Source organism: Pygocentrus nattereri, chromosome 16 (assembly GCF_015220715.1).
Source record: "Pygocentrus nattereri isolate fPygNat1 chromosome 16, fPygNat1.pri, whole genome shotgun sequence".
Lineage (NCBI taxonomy): Eukaryota > Metazoa > Chordata > Actinopteri > Characiformes > Serrasalmidae > Pygocentrus > Pygocentrus nattereri.
In genome coordinates, this window is record NC_051226.1 from 20,920,999 (window position 1) to 20,941,300 (window position 20,302).

Sequence of the window (20,302 nt, forward strand, 5' to 3'; positions counted from 1 at the left end):
GAACATGAGTCAGAAGGTGGGAGGACGCCACTGATGAAAGCAGCCAGAGCAGGACACCTCTGCACTGTACAGTTCTTAATCAGTAAAGGTTAGTGTCTGCTGAGATCCATACAAATTTACTATTTGTCAACTGTAACAATATACCTCATAGATTTTCGTACCTAAACACTTCATGTGCAGTAACCTTTAGTAAGAAACACGGAATAAGCGAGATATTTAGGCTTGCACAATATATCTGGAAGTGTTTTCTTCTTTTATACAGTAAATGTAGCCCTTCAGTGTAGACACTTACACTGTTGGCATTGAAAGTGCATGCCACTACTCGAACCATCAAATAGATAACAAATGGTGTCAGATTTACAAAATCATGGGGCAAATATAGATTGATATGTACATAATTGTTGTAACACCACTTCTGCACATAGTCTTCTTATTAGGCATTTTATTGTCTTTTATACAGGTGCTAATGTGAATAGAGCTACGGCCAATAATGATCACACTGTGGTGTCTCTGGCCTGTGCTGGAGGCCACCTGGCTGTGGTGGAGCTTTTGCTGGCTCATGGTGCAGACCCCACTCATAGACTGAAGGTGGGTAGTTGTGTTAACCGATGCAGATAGATTGTGGTACTCGGATGAAGCCTTTTTCTGAGCTAAAATACTCACTTGGAGAAATTCTCTTCAGTTTACTTCATAGTTTGTGTTCTGGGCATTAGAAATTAATGATTTTTTTTTCTACAGGCTATACTATACCTGATTCATTCATTCTTTGTGAGCTTTGCTCTGTGTTTGCAAGATTTTTTACCAGGCTGTCTACGCGTCTCAGGTGCTGATAAGTCTTTGATCTATTCCAACCAGGATGGCTCTACAATGCTGATTGAAGCTGCTAAGGGTGGTCACACAAATGTAGTGTCTTACCTGCTAGACTACCCAAACAACATTTTGTCAGTCCCTGCCCCAGACCTGTCCCAGCTCACGCCTCCCTCCCATGACACATCGCAGGTAAGGAGTTGCAGCGCTCTCATTATGCCATGATATTACCGTAAGTGCTAGCAGACACAAACATTACACATACTACATTTTTACATACCTTTCAAACCCTGAAAATGTATTTTTCATATCCACAGGCTCCTAGAGTTCCATTCCAAGCCCTGGCCATGGTGGTACCCCCTCAGGAGCCAGACAGAGTGCCCTCCACTATCGCCACGCCACCACCAGTCACAAACAAAGGTTATTTATCTTTGTTCTTCAGTCAAAAATTAAGCTTTGAAAAAACTTGCAGGTGTTTGACACTACACATAAAATGTCATATTCCTGTTGTGCTGTGCAAGCTTAATGATAAAATTTTCACCTCATATTTTCTGCTGATCAGGTATGTCCAAGCAGAGGCTGAGCTCTTTGCAGGGAAACACGGTGGCTACAGGGGGGCTGGATGCTGACCTGCTGCCGCCCTTTCACCCTTACCAGCCGCTGGAGTGCATTGTGGAGGAGACTGAAGGCAAGCTGAACGAACTTGGCCAGCGCATCAGTGCAATCGAGAAGGCCCAGCTGCAGTCACTAGAGCTGATCCAGGGCGAGCCGCTCACCAAAGACAAGATTGAGGAGCTGAAGAAAAGCCGCGAGGAGCAGGTACAGAAGAAGAAAAAGATCTTGAAGGAGTTGCAGAAGGTGGAGCGGCAGCTGCAGCTCAAGACGCAGCAGCAGTTCACCAAAGAGTACATGGAAGCTAAGGGGATCAAGGAGGAGCCGGGCCAGGCGGCAGGGGTGGAGGCGCCCGGCACCCCCCTGCCACTCCAGGCCACGCAGCTGGGCTCTAACACTGATGGTGAGGGTAACCTCGATGAGGAGGACCACCAACCTGCCCCCGCGGATGACGAAGAGGAGGACGATGATGAAGATGACGAGGATGAGGATGAAGAAGATAGAGACTACACGGAATTGCCGCAGGTGGACACCATTCTGTATCGTGATTCAGCACAGCTACCGCCTCCGCCACCTCCTCAGCCACATGGCTTGCAGGGCCCCACGCCTCCCCCTTTGCAGACCAGCTTCGTTCCCATTCAGCCCCTGGCAGCACAGCAGTCCACAGACTTCGGCAGTGCCGAATACCCAGGCAGCAACAGCCCAGATCTGCAGAGGGTGATGTTGGGCCAGCAGCTTTCAGGCCTGGGGCCCGGTCTTCTGGCACAGGCTCCTGATGGCCTCATGGTGGCCACACCTGCACAGACGCTTACAGACACGCTGGATGACATCATGGCAGGTGAGCTGAGAGTTGTGGAGCCCTTGAACTTTTTGCAATTGAACAGTCATTGGAAAAGGTAGGCTCACTGTAATTTAATGGTACTCTCCTAAAAACAACAAAATAAAACACCAAGGACCATGTTGTTTAGGTGTGTGTGTGGCAACATGCAGTTGATGGTTTTGTTTCTTTTTATAATGTCTTGACATTCATGACAGAATCTTTTCTCTCATCTGCAGCAGTGAGCAGCAGAGTGCCTATGTTAACCACTACGACCTCACCTATACCTCAGCCCACAACACAGACGCCCATCAGCACTGTCACTCCACCCTCCATGCTCCCGCTCTACCCGTCCGTAGACATCGATGCACACGTAAGCTCTGAGCTCACTTAATCAAATGGCACATGCTCGGCTGCTACAAAAAGATGTGCACTGAAAAGAAACTGGTGCAAGATGCTTTATAGTTTTGGAGAATAAATCATTTCCAAGTTTACAATTTTTGACAGACTTGTAGAACTTTATAGACATACAGCCTTTTGTCTGAAATCAAGGGTATTATTATGGATAGCTGCAGTAATAGCTATACAGCTATCACTGTTCTGGGAAGCCTTTTCAGTAGATGTTAGAACATTGCTGTGAGGATTTGATTACATTCAGCCACAAGAGCAGCATTAGTGAGGTCAGGCACTGATTTTGGATGATTAGTTCTGCATTAACAGCACTCCAACTGCCCCAGCAGCCCACCGTTTGTCAGCTCAAGCTTTACACCTCTCTAGTTGATGCTCGGCAGTAGGCCTGTGTGCTTTTTCTCCAGAGTGTTCCATTCTGTGGTAATATCTTTTTTGTGTGCACTGTTTCAGTGCATGTGTTAGCAGTAGGTGCACCTTTTTAAGTACTAAGGCTATATTTACATGGCAGGTAAAAGTGGCCCGAATCTGATGTTCACACCAAATCCGATTATTTATTTTTGGCTGTTCACATTATCTTTTAAATGTGATCTGTATGTGACATTAGTCTGAACAGATCAGCTCCTAAACTGACTTGCATGCAGGTCAACAGTGAAAGAACAATGCTTCATGTGGCTCGTCCAGAGGTAAACAATCATGAAGGCCAGCGTGCGCCAGTCACTCCCGGAGCTTTCAGCTTCGTCTTTGTCAGCATCACAGAAGTGATTATAAAGTTCCAATGGTGGACAGCTGGGTTCATCACCCACAGTGTGTTAGTTTGCCATTAAAGGGGCACATTATTCGGTAATGCCCACTTTCTTGGTTTGTGTCCTCTTTAAACTGTTCTTTGCTGCTGCAGCCTAGTTCTCCCCCGGCCGTGTTTAGCCAGTTCTTTGTAAACCTCTTTGAACATGGAGCGAGTCTCTTGTAATTTTTTTGGTACAGAAAAATCAGCATAAATTTTTGAGTCTCTGCAGCACGAAATTCTAACATTGTCAAGTTGTACTGACATAGAAGTCGCAAGAATTCCGATCTGGCTGTTCAGAGTCGGATACATATCGGATTTCGGTACCACACATGAAAGAGTCTCAAATTGTAATTGAAAATGTCAGATGCCATGCAATTTTTTTTGGTGTTTACATTGACACATAGATGACTCAACCGAGTCACTGTAGCACTGCATGTGCTACCCCAGGCTCAAGGAGGACGCTGGAGGCAGGGTTCAGAGTTGCAGCAGCCCTGTTTCTTTAACCTATTTCCATTTCACTGAAATAAACACACAAAGTAAACACAACCAACGCTATGCTAAACCGGCCACTTTTTAGTGGCTTCAGCCAGCTTGGCTTAGTCTCCTACTCAAGCTTTTCAGCTCTTCAGTCCGCTGCTGCTACTCATCCCTCTCTCTATTGCTCTGTTCCCTCTCAGCTCTTTTTAAAAGGCACTCACGGTGCCAGCCAGATCAGCATCAGCTGGCTCTCATTTAGTGCAGCGTGAGCACCCGAGCCAAGAGGGACCGAGAGCTCGCTGCTCTGGTCCCTCACATGGCCAGCACCAGCGTCCTCCTCCTCCCGCCGTCACTCTCGTGACTTGAGTCCATCGGGGGAGCTTGGGCTTTGCGCTTTGCCCCCTCCACACACGCATCTCTCTCCCTGCCGTCCTCGCCGAGGGTCGTCGCCGCTGTCATTTCCGGGGCCCGGTGGGGCGGGCGCATGCCATAGTCACATATGAAGAAAGAGATTGGATTTGGGCCACCTGCTGTGTGAACGTAGCCTAATTTACCAAGGGGTGTCTAAATACTTTTGGACATAACATGTAAAATGAGAGGCACAGAACTACATTGTACTTGTGGCATTAATCTTTATTTTTACTTCTCACCCCTTCAGACGGAGAGCAATCATGACACTGCTCTGACTCTGGCATGTGCAGGCGGCCATGAGGAGCTGGTGTCAGTGCTCATTGCGCGAGGGGCCAACATTGAGCACCGGGACAAGAAAGGTAAGTCAACATTCCAACCCCTCAAACTACTATAAGGAGCCAAAGCAAAATCTGAATTTCTTTCTCTGTCCACAGGATTCACTCCTCTGATCCTGGCTGCTACTGCGGGTCATGTTGGCGTTGTTGAGATCCTCCTGGACAAAGGTGGAGACATTGAGGCTCAGTCCGAGAGGACCAAAGACACCCCTCTCTCTCTGGCCTGCTCGGGTGGCAGACAAGAGGTGCGTTTAAAACTCCTAATAGCATCCATAATTTCTCTGATCTCTTGTATACAAGACAACGTAAAATAATTGTAGGGGAAGCTGCTTATAGCTGTGGCTACTTCCTTTGGTTACTCAGGATAGTTCTTTAGACAGTATATCTAACTTCTGGCTCCTTCTCCACAGGTGGTGGAACTGTTGCTGCTCCGTGGCGCTAACAAGGAGCACCGTAATGTGTCTGACTATACCCCACTTAGCCTAGCCGCCTCAGGAGGCTACGTCAATATAATCAAGATCCTCCTTAACGCTGGAGCTGAGATTAACTCTAGGTCAAATAATTTTCCCATTTGTACCCATTTTCCTGTGAAGTGTCTTTTAAGGTGTGATCCTTTTGAAATGTCTTTTCTCATGTCTTTTCACTAATATCATCTGCCTTTTTGACCATTCTAGGACGGGCAGCAAGCTGGGAATCTCTCCTCTAATGCTGGCAGCCATGAACGGCCATGTACCTGCAGTGAAGTTGCTGCTGGACATGGGCTCTGACATCAATGCTCAGATTGAGACCAATCGCAATACAGCGCTAACACTGGCCTGCTTCCAGGGCAGGGCCGAAGTGGTCAGCTTGCTGTTGGACCGCAAGGCTAACGTAGAGCACCGTGCCAAGGTCAGTTACCTTCAAAGAGCATGCTTTTCACTCAAATCTCACCTTTTGTTCTCATCAGACTTCGGTACTTAATCCGGTAACTACAGAAAGTCCGATTTTTGTAAGTAATCCGTTCAGTGCTTTACATGCGCTTGGTTAATAAGATACTGGAAAACTCTGGGTCTGTATTAGTCAGGCAAATTTTTTTGCTTTGCAGCCAGCCAATAAACTCATAAAATAAGATGTGGCGTGAATGTAATTCCGTGGCTTTTTTTTAATGGGGTAATTTTAGCAGGAAATGTACATCTAGAAAATCAACAGTGTTCTAAGTGTTCATTTCATCAAGCTTCCTGTTAGTTCCAGCATCTCTTAAGTGTTTTGTTGCCGTGTCGTGGGTACTGTGTATTTCCAGGAGAGTGGTCTCTTTTCGCATATGCACAGACTGAGAAAAATGAAAGAAATCAGAGTAAAGGTATACATGGAGCTAAAATCTAGCTCTCTTTTATTGGATTTCCACACCTTAATCTTATCCAGTAAATCAGAGTATGCTGTTTTACATGACCACTTGGATAATCAGATGACTGCAGAAATCCAATTATTAAGTGCATGTAAACATGTGCAATGTTTTTATTAAGAGTAAAAGTAATGTTTCGTTCCCTTCATTTGTGAGTTTACCTTGTACCAAACACTTTAATTCAAATTCAGAACTATGAAATTACATCCCTAGTGCATTTGTGTTGTGCTTTGCTCTCTGGTGTAATTATGATCTTTTGTGTCAGACGGGGCTCACCCCTCTTATGGAAGCAGCGTCCGGTGGCTATGCTGAGGTGGGCCGTGTGCTTCTGGATAAAGGTGCAGATGTCAATGCCCCTCCTGTCCCTTCATCTCGTGACACTGCCTTGACCATTGCTGCAGACAAGGGCCACTACAAATTTTGTGAGCTCCTCATTAATAGGTAAGTAGTAGCACTTACTATCAATATGCTGTCTCTTGAACTACATGCAAGAACTACATGATTAGCATTGCAGAGATCATGTTGCTCTTTCCTGTTTTCCAATAGAGGGGCTCACATCGACGTACGTAATAAGAAGGGGAACACTCCTCTGTGGCTGGCTGCAAATGGGGGCCATTTTGATGTAGTGCAGCTTCTAGTGCAAGCCGGAGCTGATGTGGATGCAGCGGACAACCGTAAGATCACCCCTCTCATGGCAGCATTCCGTAAGGTGAGAACATTGGATGTTTGACCCAGGAATGTTAGGTCTTAAAATTATGATCAGTTGTGAAAATTAATGACTGTTTTCCATAAAATATAAATGAAATCTGAAAAATTAAATATAAAATAAGTGTGTCACAGTGGAAGGGAAACTTTATTGCATTCCAAGACTGAGACTTTTTTTTTTCTCATTTTAGGGACATGTGAAAGTGGTCCAGTACTTGGTGAAGGAGGTGAATCAGTTCCCCTCTGATATTGAGTGCATGAGATACATTGCCACCATCACAGACAAGGTGTGTACTGAAGCATTATTTTACACTTAATGGGTTCAATTTGTAGCTTGTGGGATGGATTTTTTTGGTATAAACATTCAACTAAACTGTGTTTGGCTCCCAGGAGGTGCTGAAGAAGTGTCATCAGTGCATGGAGACCATTGTCAAAGCCAAAGACCAGCAGGCTGCTGAGGCTAACAAGAATGCCAGCATTCTGCTCAAGGAACTTGATCTTGAAAAGGTGTGCTGTAGCTTCAGACACTGTGCTTAGACATAATGTTCCAATAATGAGGGTGTATATATCCACTTAAAGCAGGGGTGCAAAACATATGGATTAATGAGTGAAATAAGGGGCTCATAGTAAACCATAGTAACTTTTATTGTTGCCCAGATTCAATTACTAATTTACTAAAGGTCTTTTATGTCATTCTTGGTGTAGTTTCTTAGTCGCTCATAATGGACAAGTGCAAGCTAGCAGCTTTGTGCAATGATGAATGTCTTGGCAGAAAAAAAAGCCAGGTGGATTCTGAAAGTGTTCTAGGAGAAAGGGACAATTTGTTCTGGAAAATACACTACAAGCCCATTTGAGGAATTTGTTCCCAGCAACCACGCCCAAAGAATCGAACATTCGAAGGTGCTATGAAACTAAATCGTGGACAATGTACGACCAGATTACTGGGCAGCTACGGATAGACATACTGTTTTGCCAAAAGTATTCACTCACCTGTGAAAGTAATTGAATTCAGGTGTTCCAATCACCTCCGTGGCCACAGGTGTATAAAACAAAGCACCTAGACATGCAGACTGCTTCTACAAACATTTGTGAAAGAATGGGCCACTCTCAGGAGCTCACTGAATTCCAGCATGGTACCGTGACACGATACCACCTGTACAGCAAGTCCAGTCGTGAAATTTCCTCACTACTAAATATTCCACAGTCAGCTGTCAGTGGTATAACAAAGTGTAAGCGATTGGGAATGACAGCAGCTCAACCACGAAGTGGTAGGCCACGTAAAATGACAAAGCGGGGTCAGCGGATGTTGAGGCGTGTAGGCCTTCAGATTAGCTCAAGAACAGTGCATACAGAGCTTCATGTAATGGGTTTCCAGGGCCGAGCAGCTGCGTCCAAGCCTTACATCACCAAGCGCAGTGCAATGCGTTGAATGCATTGGTGTAAAGCGCCACCACTGGACCCTAGAGCAGTGGAGATGGAGTGACAAATCACGCTTCCCTTTTGTACAATTTCAAGCTCCCAACTTTGTGGGAACAGTTTGGGGATGGCCCCTTCCTGTGCACCAGTGCACAAAGCAAGGTCCATAAAGACATTGATAAGAGTTTGGTGTGAAGGAACTTGACTGGCCTGCACAGAGTCCTGGCCTCAACCCGATAGAACGCCTTAGGGATGAATTAGAGTGGAGACTGCGAGCCAGGCCTTCTCATCCAACATCCGTGTCTGACCTCACAAATGCGCTTCTGTAAGAATGGTCAAAAATTCCCATAAACACACTCCAAACCCTTGTGGAAAGCTTCCCCAGAAGAGTTGAAGTTGTTATAGCTGCAAAGGGTGGGCCGACATCATATTAACTCAAGTTCATATGCGTATTAAGGCAGACGAGCAAATACTGTTGGCAAAATAGTGTAGTAAACAAACTAACTGCAGCTCTCAAAAAGCATGACTGCTTCAGAATATGCCAAAGTAATTTATTAAGCAATAACAAAACTAGGCTTCGTTAATGGGAGCTGCACTGGTGTGCCCTGACAAGCAACAGGCTTTTGCTAATACAAATTTGTCAAGACGATCAGATTTAGACAAGCAGTTGAAGGAGAGAGTAAAACCATTTGTTTTTCAAATGCAGTAGATGAGAGATCAGACAATATAGTGGCGTATCATGCAGTTTTCATGGCTGCCTTTTGACTGTCAGTTTATAGTTTGTTGATAAGATTTTTTTGTCTAACAGGTAATTGGTAAATCTCAACAGGATGCTTTAACAGTTTAACGCTTTAACGATGTTTATTCTACAGTTAAAGAACTACAAAGTAATTACAACCTGCATTGTTTTTTGCAGTCATACAATACAAATTGCTTGGTCACTAAATGTCACTTCAGTAAACATAAAATTAATTAAAATGACCCATAGTAATAGCAAATGCTTAGATATATTGATGCAGCTCCTTTTGAGTTTTTGACCAGTATGACCCTCAACTCAAAATGTCACCCCTGCACTAAAGCATACATTTACCCGTCATAGCAGCCTTTCATGCATGGAACACTTTGGTTTATGGGAGGTAAAATTAGGTTGTATTGGGTGAAACTGATTGTATGCCTTTGTTTGACAGTCCCGTGAAGAAAGTAAAAAACAAGCTCTGGCTGCAAAGAGAGAGAAGCGCAAAGAGAAGCGCAAGAAGAAGAAGGAGGAGCAGAAGAAGAAGCTAGAAGAAGAGGCAAAAGTGAAGGATGTGTTTTCTGAGACGCAGGACCAGAAAGAGGACTCTGCTGAAGGTATGTTGGTTATTTTACTTTTCTTAAATTTTTCTGTATTTCCTTTCACTAATATTTTTTCCATGTATAGCGTACTCTTAAATGTAACTGCTTATTACTTTTTTTTAAATCTGCCTTGGCAGAGGTGGACGTCCCCATTGAGCCCCCTAGCGCCACTACCACCACCACCATTGGCATCTCTGCAACCTCCACCACCTTCACTAATGCCTTTGGCAAGAAGCGCGCCAATGTGGCCACCACACCTAGTACCAACCGCAAAAATAAAAAGAACAAGACCAGGGACTCACCCAGTGAGCCCATCATCCTACAGGACCCTCAGGTGGCATTGGCCCAGCAGAAGGCCGACAAAAACAAGATCCATGGTGAACCCCGAGGCGGTGGGGCACCGGGGGGCACCAGTGACTCGGACAACCTGGACAGCACTGATTGCAACAGTGAGAGCAGCAATGGCAGTAAAAGCCAGGAGCTGGCTGACCTGCCCTCCTCATCGTCCTCCTCATCGTCCTCCTCGGCACCTACAAGTTCCAACCAACCTCAACCTATGACTGAAAAGAGGCAGGGCCTATCGCTGCCTGCCTCCCGGGAGGAGAAAGTCACCGTATCCATCTCTAAACCACAACAGAAGTAAGAGCTATTTCAGTATTACACAGTAAATACTCTATTGATAGTTGTACAGTTGGGATTAAAATTACAATATCACCAGTTTTCCCCCTCAAAGCTTGTCTATTGTTGAGGGTGCTTTGTTGCCAAGTGCATTACAGTATGCACTTATTACTTCACAATAGTGTGTTAGGTTACCTCCGTCTTATTCTGTATTTTTCCTTTACAGAGCTCATGAGGTCATTAGTGACCTGCCTTCCAATTCCCTACCCTCTTCACTTAAGACCATTTCACTGCCAGTCACCTCACCCAACAGCAAAATGAACCTCACCAGCCCCAAGAGGGGCCAGAAAAGAGAGGAGGGGTGGAAAGAGGTTGTCCGGAGGTAAGTGGCATAAAAGAGAGGGGGGGGGGTGGTCATGAAAAACTTTCCCTCCTTCTGTATTACATTAACATGATTTATAAAAATTGCTTAGATTTTTAATTTTCTTTTTTCCAGATCAAAGAAGCTCTCAGTCCCAGCCTCTGTGGTGTCTCGGATCATGGGCAGAGGTGGCTGCAATATTACAGCCATTCAAGACGTGACAGGTGCACACATAGATGTTGACAAACAGAAGGACAAGAATGGCGAGAGAATGATCACCATCAGGTGCAAATTGTTTTTACTTCATATATTTTGTACTTTGATCATATGTTTGACTTTCAGTGGTATGCTTAGGTCTTCTACATGCTGTCCCTTACACACTTTGTCCACTGCTTTTCAGAGGTGGCACGGAGTCCACACGGCACGCTGTTCAATTGATCAATGCGCTAATTCAGGACCCTGCCAAAGAGTTGGAAGACCTGATTCCTCGCAACCACATTCGTCAGCCTGGCACCAATACCAAAATTGGTTCCACCTACACCACTTCCACAGGAGCCACCAGCACCACTGCAGCCACTTCAAAAGGCTTGCCATCAGTTGTGCCCTCCTCCAGCGTGTCCTTCCAGTCCTCCTCCAACTCGACTGCTCAGCAGGCTGGCAAATTGGGCAAAAACATGCCACCTGGTGTCAGACCTCCTTTCGTCTCTTTGCCTCCACTGGCCTACACACACCCCCAGCTGGCCCTGCTGGCAGCTCAGACCATGCACCAGATCCGTCACCCCCGTCTGCCCATGGCACAGTTTGGCGGCACCTTCTCGCCCTCCCCTAACACTTGGGGCCCATTCCCTGTACGTCCTGTGAGCCCTGGCAGTGCTAACAGCTCGCCCAAACACACTGGCAGTGCTGCCCCACGACCTTCTAATTCTGCCCCCGCTACCACCGAGCACCCTACCCCAGCATCTACTGCTACTGTCACCCCTGGCTCCACTGCCTCACCCACCAACACTGCACCCTCCAACACACCCACACCCACCTCCGTCAGGAAACAGCTTTTCTCTGCTGAGCCCAAGTCTGGTGTTGCACCTGCCATTGCTACCACTACTAGTAGTTCTTCTACTGCACAGGCCCCACCTGTTCCCATCAGTTGTGCTCCCACCACCTCCACAACCCCTCCACCTCCGCCTGCCCCAATTGCCCCACCTTCACAGCATCCCCCAGCCCCCAAGCCAGAGCCTCCCGCTGCTGGCACGCCTGCTAAAGAGAAGCCGGCAGACCTGGCAGTTCCTGTTTCAGGTGCTACTTGTGAGGGCCCCAGCCCCTTGGCTCCTTTGCACTTCCCTGCATCTCCATCGGCACAGCCTGCGCTGCCCATGCAGCCAGATAGTAGACAGCAGCTGCCCCTGCCCTTCACCTCCAGCACAGAGCCTAGCTCCTCCTCCACAACCCAGCCCAGCACCACTCTGCCAGTCTCTCGTTCTGCACCACCAACCTGCAGCAGCACCCTCACCAACACCAGCAGCACCTTACCTCACTACACACCAGCTGCACCCGGGGTGTCACCCCGAATGCCACCTCCAGCTCCCTACTACGCCATGACACCTGGAGCCCCTTTGCCGGAGCAGTCTGTGTTTGTGCCTCCAGGCACAACACAAGAACCTCTCAAGCAGCAGCAACCTCCCCAACCCAGTCTAGCTGCTGCCAGCATGCCACCCCCATCCCTGCAGATGTCCTCAACGATGGGCATGATGAATGGCTCCCAGTTGCCTCTCCACGGTGGGAAAGCTCAGCTGCCTCCAAATTTTGGCCCTGCAGCTCTTTTCAATCACTTCAGCAGTATCTTTGACAGCAATCAGGTGGGCAACAATCAGGTGTGGGGGGCATGTCATCTTCCCACACGCACTCCACAGGAACAGCCCTACAGTGCACCCCCTGCCTACATGGGAGGGATGGGACAGATGGAGAGCAACATGCCCCCTCCTGATGGTTCAAAGGCACCAGGGTATCGCTGCGCCTCCCAAAGAATAGTGTCTAGCCCCATCGGTAAGTGTCCAAGACCTAAAAATTAATTTATAGCCATAATATCTGGATAATCTAGCTAGCATAATTTGATGTATCTGGACTAATTTCTTTTAACATTGCCAAGCAAGTGTAATGTACATTTAACTTTGAGTCTTTTATTTATTTATTTTATTTTATTTTTATTAGGAATGCACCCAATGGATCCCATAGGCAATTCCATCTCTTCTTCTACCGCGCTCACCAGCTTTGCTACAAGTATGTCAGCCAGCCCTGTGTTTCTGCAGGGTCCAGCTCCTGTTGGAACACCATCTTTCAGCCGTCAGCACTTCTCCCCTCATCCTTGGAGTGCCTCTACATCCTGTACGAGAATAAGTAAATAACTGCCATTCTACATTCTTTCATTCCAAATATGATATGCAACCATTTTTATTTACTGGACAGGCGCATGCAATAAATGTTTGTCTTATTTAGGTGAGTCTCCGGTGCCGTCAGTGTCATCTGGAGCATCCTCCCCTCTGTGCACATCCACCGTGACCCCTGCCCTGATCCAGGCCAAGCCCAGCAGCTCTAGCCAGCAGGATCGTAAAGTGCCCCCGCCCATTGGCACTGAGCGCCTGGCTCGCATCCGGCAGACAGGCTCAGTCAACCACACCATGCTGCCCACCAGTTACACGCCGCCGGTCGGACAGGGTGGCATCTGGTCTTTTGGAGTGGGCAGTGCCTCTGGTGAGTGACATGGGAGGAAGAATATAGTTAACAACTGTGTATTTAGCTGAGTTTTGACCATGTGTGTTGTGCATATTTTCATATACCTGTACCTGCATAGTGGCTTGTATTTGGGATAAAAGAACACATGTTCGACTGTTCTCTCCACAGAAGCAATGTCAGGCTGGTCTCAACCCCTGATGGGAGGGCCTATGATGCACCAGCAGCTGCAAGAGCAGTCGGCCTTCTCCCAGCATCAGGCTATGGAGCGAGATGACACCGGAATTGTAGCTCCTTCCAACACCTTCCACCAGCCCATGCCCACTAACTTCATGGATTTCCCCAAGGTTTGAATGCTACATCAGGAATAGCTGTAAAGTTCCCAGTCGGGTGGTGTATTATAGATAACGTATTTGTTTAAAAAAAATTCTTGTCATTTATTTTTGCATATCAGAGTTCAGTAATTCAGAATTTTTTGTGGTCTCTGTTCTTTTTGGTTAGGGGTTACCTATGTCAATGTATGGTGGCACAATGATCCCTCCTCACCCTCAAATGGCTGAGGGTCCTGGAGGCCCAATGTACAACGGACTCCACACCACTGACCCTGCCTGGAATCCCATCCTGAAAGTCGTCCCCAACTCGGCTGAGAATTCAGACCCACAGCAGGTAACTGTTCTGAGCATCTTTGCTCTATTGTGGCCAAGGAAAGCAGGAGCAAGAGTGCTCTTTCTCTGTCTGTTATGCTTTTTTTTCCTCTCATTGAACATTGTCTGTATGTACTGACATTCCAGACCAATTCTAGACCTATTGTTCTTCTCTGAGTTGCCATGAAATTACAGTTCTTTGTATAGATGTCGCCTCTCCTGACTGTTGAAACCTTGTCGTTTCAGGTCTGGCCTGGGACTTGGGCCCCGCACGTGGGAAATGTGCATCTGAATCATGTCAACTAAACACACACACCTAGAGACTGAGGCATAGGAGCAGTAACAAGAAATACACGTTAAAGAACAAGATAATTACATAATTACCAAAATGTTAACCTAGGAGTGTCCCCTTAAAGTATAAAAAAAAGTTATGAAATTTGAGAGACGGACACCTTTTGATGTGCCTAACTAAAAAGAAAGAATCCAGTGTGGGCTTTAACGTGTTTACCACTGTCTATGAACAAATCGATTGCCTGTTTAACAGGATACATTCTCTGAGTAGTATAGCCATTTTGACATTTAAGCCCCACATAAAGTGTTCTTGGTCTGCAGGGCTCAATAGGACAGTGCGCTATTTATACACGGCCAAGAACTAGATGATTACATAAAGAGAGAAATCAGACCTTTTAGAGTGGTAAATACATGTATAATTGTTTACATACTGAAAAAGGGTTAAAATGAGAGTAAATTTCATGTCGTATAGTGGCTCTACTTTATGTAGCCTGTATTAATGTGAAATATTTACCTTAATATTCAATAAAAAGTTGGAAATGTATCCAAATGGTGTCTTGCTCTTTTAAATGAAACTGTGGTCTCTCTATTGCGGTGGAAGAAATGGTCATGTGAGAGACTGTAGCCTTCATCTTTATCAGAAGTGACTGTTTAAACAGGCTAGATATACTATCTGCACATTAATTTGACATGAGATCATTGTCACTTGTGCAGACAGGGGGTGCAATTACGCACATGTTCACTATAAAATGCAGCGTGCACACGCATTGTCTGAACTGCTGGTCCTTCTGGATCGCGTGGGGGGGGGGGGGGGGTGATGGAGCCTGTCCCAGCTGTCATTGGGCAGAAGCTGGACAGGTTAAGTGCAGTATACATGGTGTAATATTTTGTAAAAGTTAAAAACAGGATGTGTGTGATTGAGAAACGGAGGTATCACTAAGCATCAGTTGATGAACACAACATTTGGGGTAATTTTTTTAGAAAGGCTAACAATTGTATTTTAAGTCTACACCAACATCATCCAATACCCCGTAACAAATCCATCTCAGTCTTATATGTGGTCCAGTTACAGGTGCTGAGTGGGAGCGAGAAGAATATAGAGTTTCATCATTAAAGTCCACTAGCTCAGTGTTTTCACTAATGGGGGTGGGAGGTGAAACATCTTATCGGTTAATGTAAGATTTTTAGATATGACCAGGGAACTAACATGAGCTAAAGAAGTAACAGCCCATTGTTATTGTAAGTTGATTATATTCAAATACTTTTACTTTGGAAAGCACACGTGGATGTAAAGCAGGTGAAGTAGCTCATATTACCTTGGGTTATACCCGTAGTACAAGGCTCATTTCTGAATTTTTGCACAGATCTGAGCCGTCAAATTCGCTCACATTTACATGGGTAAGTCATTCGTACGTGTATTCCGGTGCCCTGAACATGTGAGCGTCAAACTGACACGTGAATGAACCACATGCTTCATGAACAAAAAGTCGCTACAAAGATCATTTCTCTCATTCAAGTTCAGTAACACACATCTAAGTAATATAACTGTGAAAACCGAAAAAAGAGGAGGGTTTTTGCCATGATTTGAAAATGTCAGTTGGCATTTACATTGTGGGGAATTCTGGTTCTTTTGACTTGCATTAAAAATAATGTTTTTCCTCCTCCAGTAAAGTTGTCGTTTTGCAGATACGAGTTTTTTTCCGACTACAGCGATAAGTAGAATAACCTGAAGGATTCTGGAGGATAATGTTCTTAAATGTGTACAGCTGATGTATAATGATTTAAAGCCACTCGGCTCAGTGGAAGTTTCTGGTTCGTAGAATAAGATCCAATACAGCATAATTGCCGGGACCATTACACCAGACTGTTAAACATGGAAAACGGCAGAATGAGGAACGGGTAATACCTGCTAGAGATGAGTGTTTAATGGTTCTTGGCCTGTTTGAAAAGTCATGATTGTTATATCATGAGTGTTTCTCCAACTACACTTTTAGGGCCTGGCCAAGATTTTAAGTTATTTTTTTAGCTGAAAAGAACGGTTTAGTAGTGATAACTAAACATCACTTAGTCATGTCCCTGGTGAGTGAGTTCAGTTTTCTAATGCAGACAGAAAAATGACGTCTTTTCAACCGCACTACATGAACCAGAACTATCATTTACTTCACCGAACTTTCGATTGAAACATGAGTTACTCGGAGACTACGCAGAGAAAAGTGTGGGAAACTTAATCTTGGGGTGTCTAGATTTAGACAAAATGTTCTGTTTAGAGCCATGATTTATAGAGCCAGTGACGGTGTGTTGTATGTGGAAATCATAATTATAGAAGTACCCTTTTGGTGCTATACAGAACCATTTCAAAACGGGTTCTATAAAGAACTCATGATTCTAACTACAACTGTTGCTTCGACCTTGAAGAGTCATCTTTTTAAAGTAGGATGCCACCACGTGCGACAGGCATGCGAAACGAACGAGTGAAAACAGGACGACGATCGGCGCTCATTTACACTAGAGTGAAACTTCACGCACACAGAGGTTTGTCTCGTTCCGGTTTAGTCCTGCTGGCGGTGACAAAGACAGTTAACTTCATTAACCCTTCTCCTTTTGTCGTTTACCAGAGGTGAGTGTGTGTTTACACTGGGCTCCAACGCTTTCACTGCTGTTACGTCAGCGCTCCGTTAAGCCCCGCCCCCTCCGAGGCTCTAAAACCGCACGACTCGTTTGTCTGAGGGCTGCAGTCAGCAGAGCTCACAGTGAGCGGCGGAAGGCAGAGAGCTTAAACACGTAACGTAACCAGCAATTGGCTCGAAAAACAAGTCTCACTTTCAAGCGACTAGGTACCTGAACGTGACTGTTAGGAGCTGAAAACCATGTCGACTGTCTGTGAAGCGTCCTCGGGCTGCCCCATTCCGAGCCGAGCGGTAGACGCTAAAAGCTGGTCTCCCCTGCCCGACTCTTACAGCCAGACCCCTGGAGGAACTCTCTTCTCCACCACTCCTGGAGGTGAGTCTGCCTTTTTAAATACTCTTTATCTTCACATTCGCAGCACTGACGCTTTTATTTGATCACATCTTACCTCATTGGTTCTCAGTCCAGGTCCTGCAGAACCCCTGGCCGGCTTTCTCCGTTCTAACACCCACTTTAACTGAGGAAAGTCTTGTTAATTAGCTGATTAGTTGGCTCATGTGAACTCCGTGTGGAAAAATCCCCCAATATGCCCCAAAATCGGATTACACCCACATCAGGTTTAGGGACCCCTGCCTTACAGTCAAATCTAATTGTTCATCCAGTATAAACATTTGTAATCCCAACTTTTATTTTCTAACTACTGTTCCACATATTTCCAGATATACTGTCAACTAAACGTACCAAGCTTCTTTAGAGTAGATAATGATCTAGAACCCATCCATGTTATAATGGTCAAGAGGATATTAACTGTTCCAGCTGCTAAATATGACCTCAGCGTGGTTGGTGAACATAATAATTGTCTAGTTCAAGCAAATTCAAATGAAATGGCCCTCATTTTCTAAAAGCCTTCCAAAGCTGGTATGTTGACTTCTGGAGTGTATACAAAGGGGAAGCTAAGCTCAGAGTTGCAGCATCCGTTGGCAAGTCCTCACGTGCTTGTTTACACACACCATTGTGGTGGAGGAGAGAAAGTCTACAGTGAACTCTGTCTAAAAGCCACAGAACAAGCCTGAGTTAAAGTCGTGCTGCATACCTAGGATGGCAGCTTTAGTAGAAAAGATGAACTTCTTGTTTACTGATTGCTTTTGTATGACCTGCATCTATACCACTCTTGATAAATTTATCTTTGGTGCTGGTTTTAACCTCTCGTGTTTGCAAATGGGATCACCTCGTCTTTTTCTGTTCTGTACTCCTTAAGCAGCACCCCAATCAGCTCCCCCCTCTCACTCTCCACCCCTCTAGGTTGGGCCATACCACAGTTTGTGTTGCATAACATGTTTTTCTATTTGTTCTATATCCTTCATCTGAACACTTTCCAGGCCTTGGTAGAAAGGTACGATAGAGAAAAGTAAATCAAAGCCAATGTACACTGAGAACTCTTGCCAGTAGGCTTTGGCTTGATCTGTATTCACTCTGGAGATTGTCTCATGAAGTGTGTTGTTTATAATAATAATAATAATAACAACAATAATAATAATTTTTATTTATAATAATAATAATTTTTTTCCAGGGACCAGAATCATCTATGACAGGAAGTTTCTTCTAGAGTGCCGGAATTCCCCAGTCGCACGGACCCCTCCATGCTGTCTCCCTCACATTCCAGGGGTCACTATGCCGGCTGCACACACACTGGGCAAACTACTGGAACAAGAAGAGGACTGCAAGGACCTCCCTGGTGAGATTGTCTTGCTCTCACTTTCTCTCTGTCTTAATTGGTTCAGTGGATTCCCTGACATATGGCCTAGTCAGAGGTATCTGGGTTTAACACATGCACCCTATTGTCAATTTTTTGATCAGGTGATGTCTAGTAAAACTTGAGTAACAGGTTTCTGCATGTTGTAGAGGTCTTATAAAATGGGACTAACGGCAGGCCTATGGGCATGAAATCTTGGGAGGGATCAAAGTTGAGTAGATGCTACTGGTTCAAAATTTTGGAAAACTTTGTTGCCCATATCTGCATAAAATGATTTCAGTGTACTAGTCCTGTACAACCTCACATTTCAAATAATCAGTATGAAGCAGTAAAACTAACAGTGTAAGATTTTAGATGTGTTTTTGTATGATGGAGAGCTGCAGAGCACTGAAGAATTTGTATTAAAAAGAATATGCAGAGTTCCTTGTAGTTGAGGCAGATATTTTGACAGTTATTGTGAAAGGATAATTATAGTGTAGTTGCTGTCAAATATGAATGTTTTTAAAATATGTAAAATAGTACATAAAATAACACTGTGAACATGAAGTCATTCTAGGCTTTTTGACTATAGTCCATTTGTCAACAAATGCTGTACATGAGATCTTGTTGCTTTTACTATGGTTTTACAATGTACAGTATTCAGAAAGGAGGCAAACTGAGTCATCTTAAGGGGCAACATCTATCTACCAGGGGTAACAGTTTTCCAGCACCTACTATTTTGTATTTCCCTTTTTCTTTTGATCATAATGTCATACTTCAAGGAGACTGAGCAACTGTTTCATGAGAAAAGTAAACAATAACATGCATGATCTGCTCTCTAGACAAGTCAAGTAGTTTCTCTTATCGAGGGGTGGGGGGGGTGGGGTAGCCTTGCTGTGTACACTGCAGCACGTGTGCAGCATGACTCTTGAGTTTTTATTTTTTTTTTCTATAGGGGGAGTTTGTTCCCTCAGTCGACAAACTCACTCACCCTCGCTCTCTCTCTCTGTCTCGCTCTCTCTCTCCCCCCACAGCTGAAGACAGTCAGTTTGTAATAGACATCTGAACCTGCAATGCAGCTCCTATGGAGAAATCATCGATCACAGCCTTTTCTACCAGCCTTTGCTCCTGATCAGAGAGACCAGGGGTTCCCTCTTTTGTAGTGCTTCCACATCCTTTTTTTTCTTCATACTGAATAACAAAGTGCACAGATGTGGTTGACATGTGAGGAGTGGAGATGTATTTTGAGTTTGGTGGAAATTTGGGATTGAATAAATGACTAACCTCTGTTATTGTGAGGGAACACTCTGAGACCCTCCATTCTATGTAAAGGTAGACAAATATCTGTAATTACCTTTTTGGTTGGGTTTGTTTCAGTGCAGCTTTTTTGTACTGGTTCCTCAGTAAGTTCAAGATGGCCTGTTGGGGCATCTACATCAGTGCCTTGTACTGAACCTTTAGGGAAACGTTTTGTAATGACTACTATTCAGTTACTTGGTACAGGATGACTGTTTTGAATAAAACTGAAAAACGAGTTGCGTTTTGTCATTACTTTTTCCTGTTTTGCTGCTTAAAATGAATTAAATTGCCTTTTACTGTTGCCATTAATGATAAACCCCATATTTACTATACTTTTCAATAAAGGTGCCAAAAGGGTTTGTTGGAGTGATGCCATGGAACAGGGATTTTTGGTTTCAGTCCTGAAGTGATTTCCTTGCTCAGACATGCCTAGTTCCAACTCCTTTATTAACTATTTGGTTTAGCTGGTCTGTTTGAGCAGGAAGCACCAAACTACTGGACCTGGGCCCTCCAAAAC

General features: G+C 45.0%; 2 protein-coding genes across 8 annotated transcripts in view; both read left to right on the plus strand.

Annotated features, from left to right (window-relative positions):
* Nucleotides 1–14,673, plus strand: part of ankhd1 (ankyrin repeat and KH domain containing 1) — a 41,195-nt gene extending 26,522 nt beyond the window's left edge. For 3 of the 7 annotated variants that reach the window (XM_037545859.1, XM_037545860.1, XM_037545862.1), the window contains exons 11-34: nucleotides 1–88; nucleotides 461–588; nucleotides 856–999; nucleotides 1,125–1,227; nucleotides 1,370–2,257; nucleotides 2,476–2,609; nucleotides 4,567–4,678; nucleotides 4,754–4,899; nucleotides 5,065–5,207; nucleotides 5,329–5,542; nucleotides 6,301–6,476; nucleotides 6,582–6,744; nucleotides 6,932–7,027; nucleotides 7,131–7,247; nucleotides 9,344–9,506; nucleotides 9,629–10,130; nucleotides 10,336–10,491; nucleotides 10,606–10,755; nucleotides 10,871–12,510; nucleotides 12,676–12,861; nucleotides 12,961–13,215; nucleotides 13,366–13,541; nucleotides 13,696–13,860; nucleotides 14,085–14,673. In XM_037545859.1, coding sequence (XP_037401756.1) covers nucleotides 1–88; nucleotides 461–588; nucleotides 856–999; nucleotides 1,125–1,227; nucleotides 1,370–2,257; nucleotides 2,476–2,609; nucleotides 4,567–4,678; nucleotides 4,754–4,899; nucleotides 5,065–5,207; nucleotides 5,329–5,542; nucleotides 6,301–6,476; nucleotides 6,582–6,744; nucleotides 6,932–7,027; nucleotides 7,131–7,247; nucleotides 9,344–9,506; nucleotides 9,629–10,130; nucleotides 10,336–10,491; nucleotides 10,606–10,755; nucleotides 10,871–12,510; nucleotides 12,676–12,861; nucleotides 12,961–13,215; nucleotides 13,366–13,541; nucleotides 13,696–13,860; nucleotides 14,085–14,144 — 6,105 coding nt within the window. In that variant the 3' untranslated portion in view covers nucleotides 14,145–14,673. The remainder of the gene's footprint in view (nucleotides 89–460; nucleotides 589–855; nucleotides 1,000–1,124; nucleotides 1,228–1,369; nucleotides 2,258–2,475; nucleotides 2,610–4,566; nucleotides 4,679–4,753; nucleotides 4,900–5,064; nucleotides 5,208–5,328; nucleotides 5,543–6,300; nucleotides 6,477–6,581; nucleotides 6,745–6,931; nucleotides 7,028–7,130; nucleotides 7,248–9,343; nucleotides 9,507–9,628; nucleotides 10,131–10,335; nucleotides 10,492–10,605; nucleotides 10,756–10,870; nucleotides 12,511–12,675; nucleotides 12,862–12,960; nucleotides 13,216–13,365; nucleotides 13,542–13,695; nucleotides 13,861–14,084) is intronic. The other 4 variants (XM_037545861.1, XM_037545863.1, XM_017718346.2 and 1 more) reach the window with 2 other exon arrangements.
* Nucleotides 14,674–16,840: 2,167 nt separating this feature from the next.
* On the plus strand, nucleotides 16,841–20,020 carry eif4ebp3 (eukaryotic translation initiation factor 4E binding protein 3). The gene is made up of 3 exons (XM_017718342.2): nucleotides 16,841–17,129; nucleotides 18,325–18,489; nucleotides 19,521–20,020. Exons 1-3 carry the CDS (start codon nucleotides 16,997–16,999, stop codon nucleotides 19,550–19,552), a joined length of 330 nt encoding a protein of 109 aa, XP_017573831.1. The 5' UTR covers nucleotides 16,841–16,996; the 3' UTR covers nucleotides 19,553–20,020.
* Nucleotides 20,021–20,302: the final 282 nt, after the last annotated feature.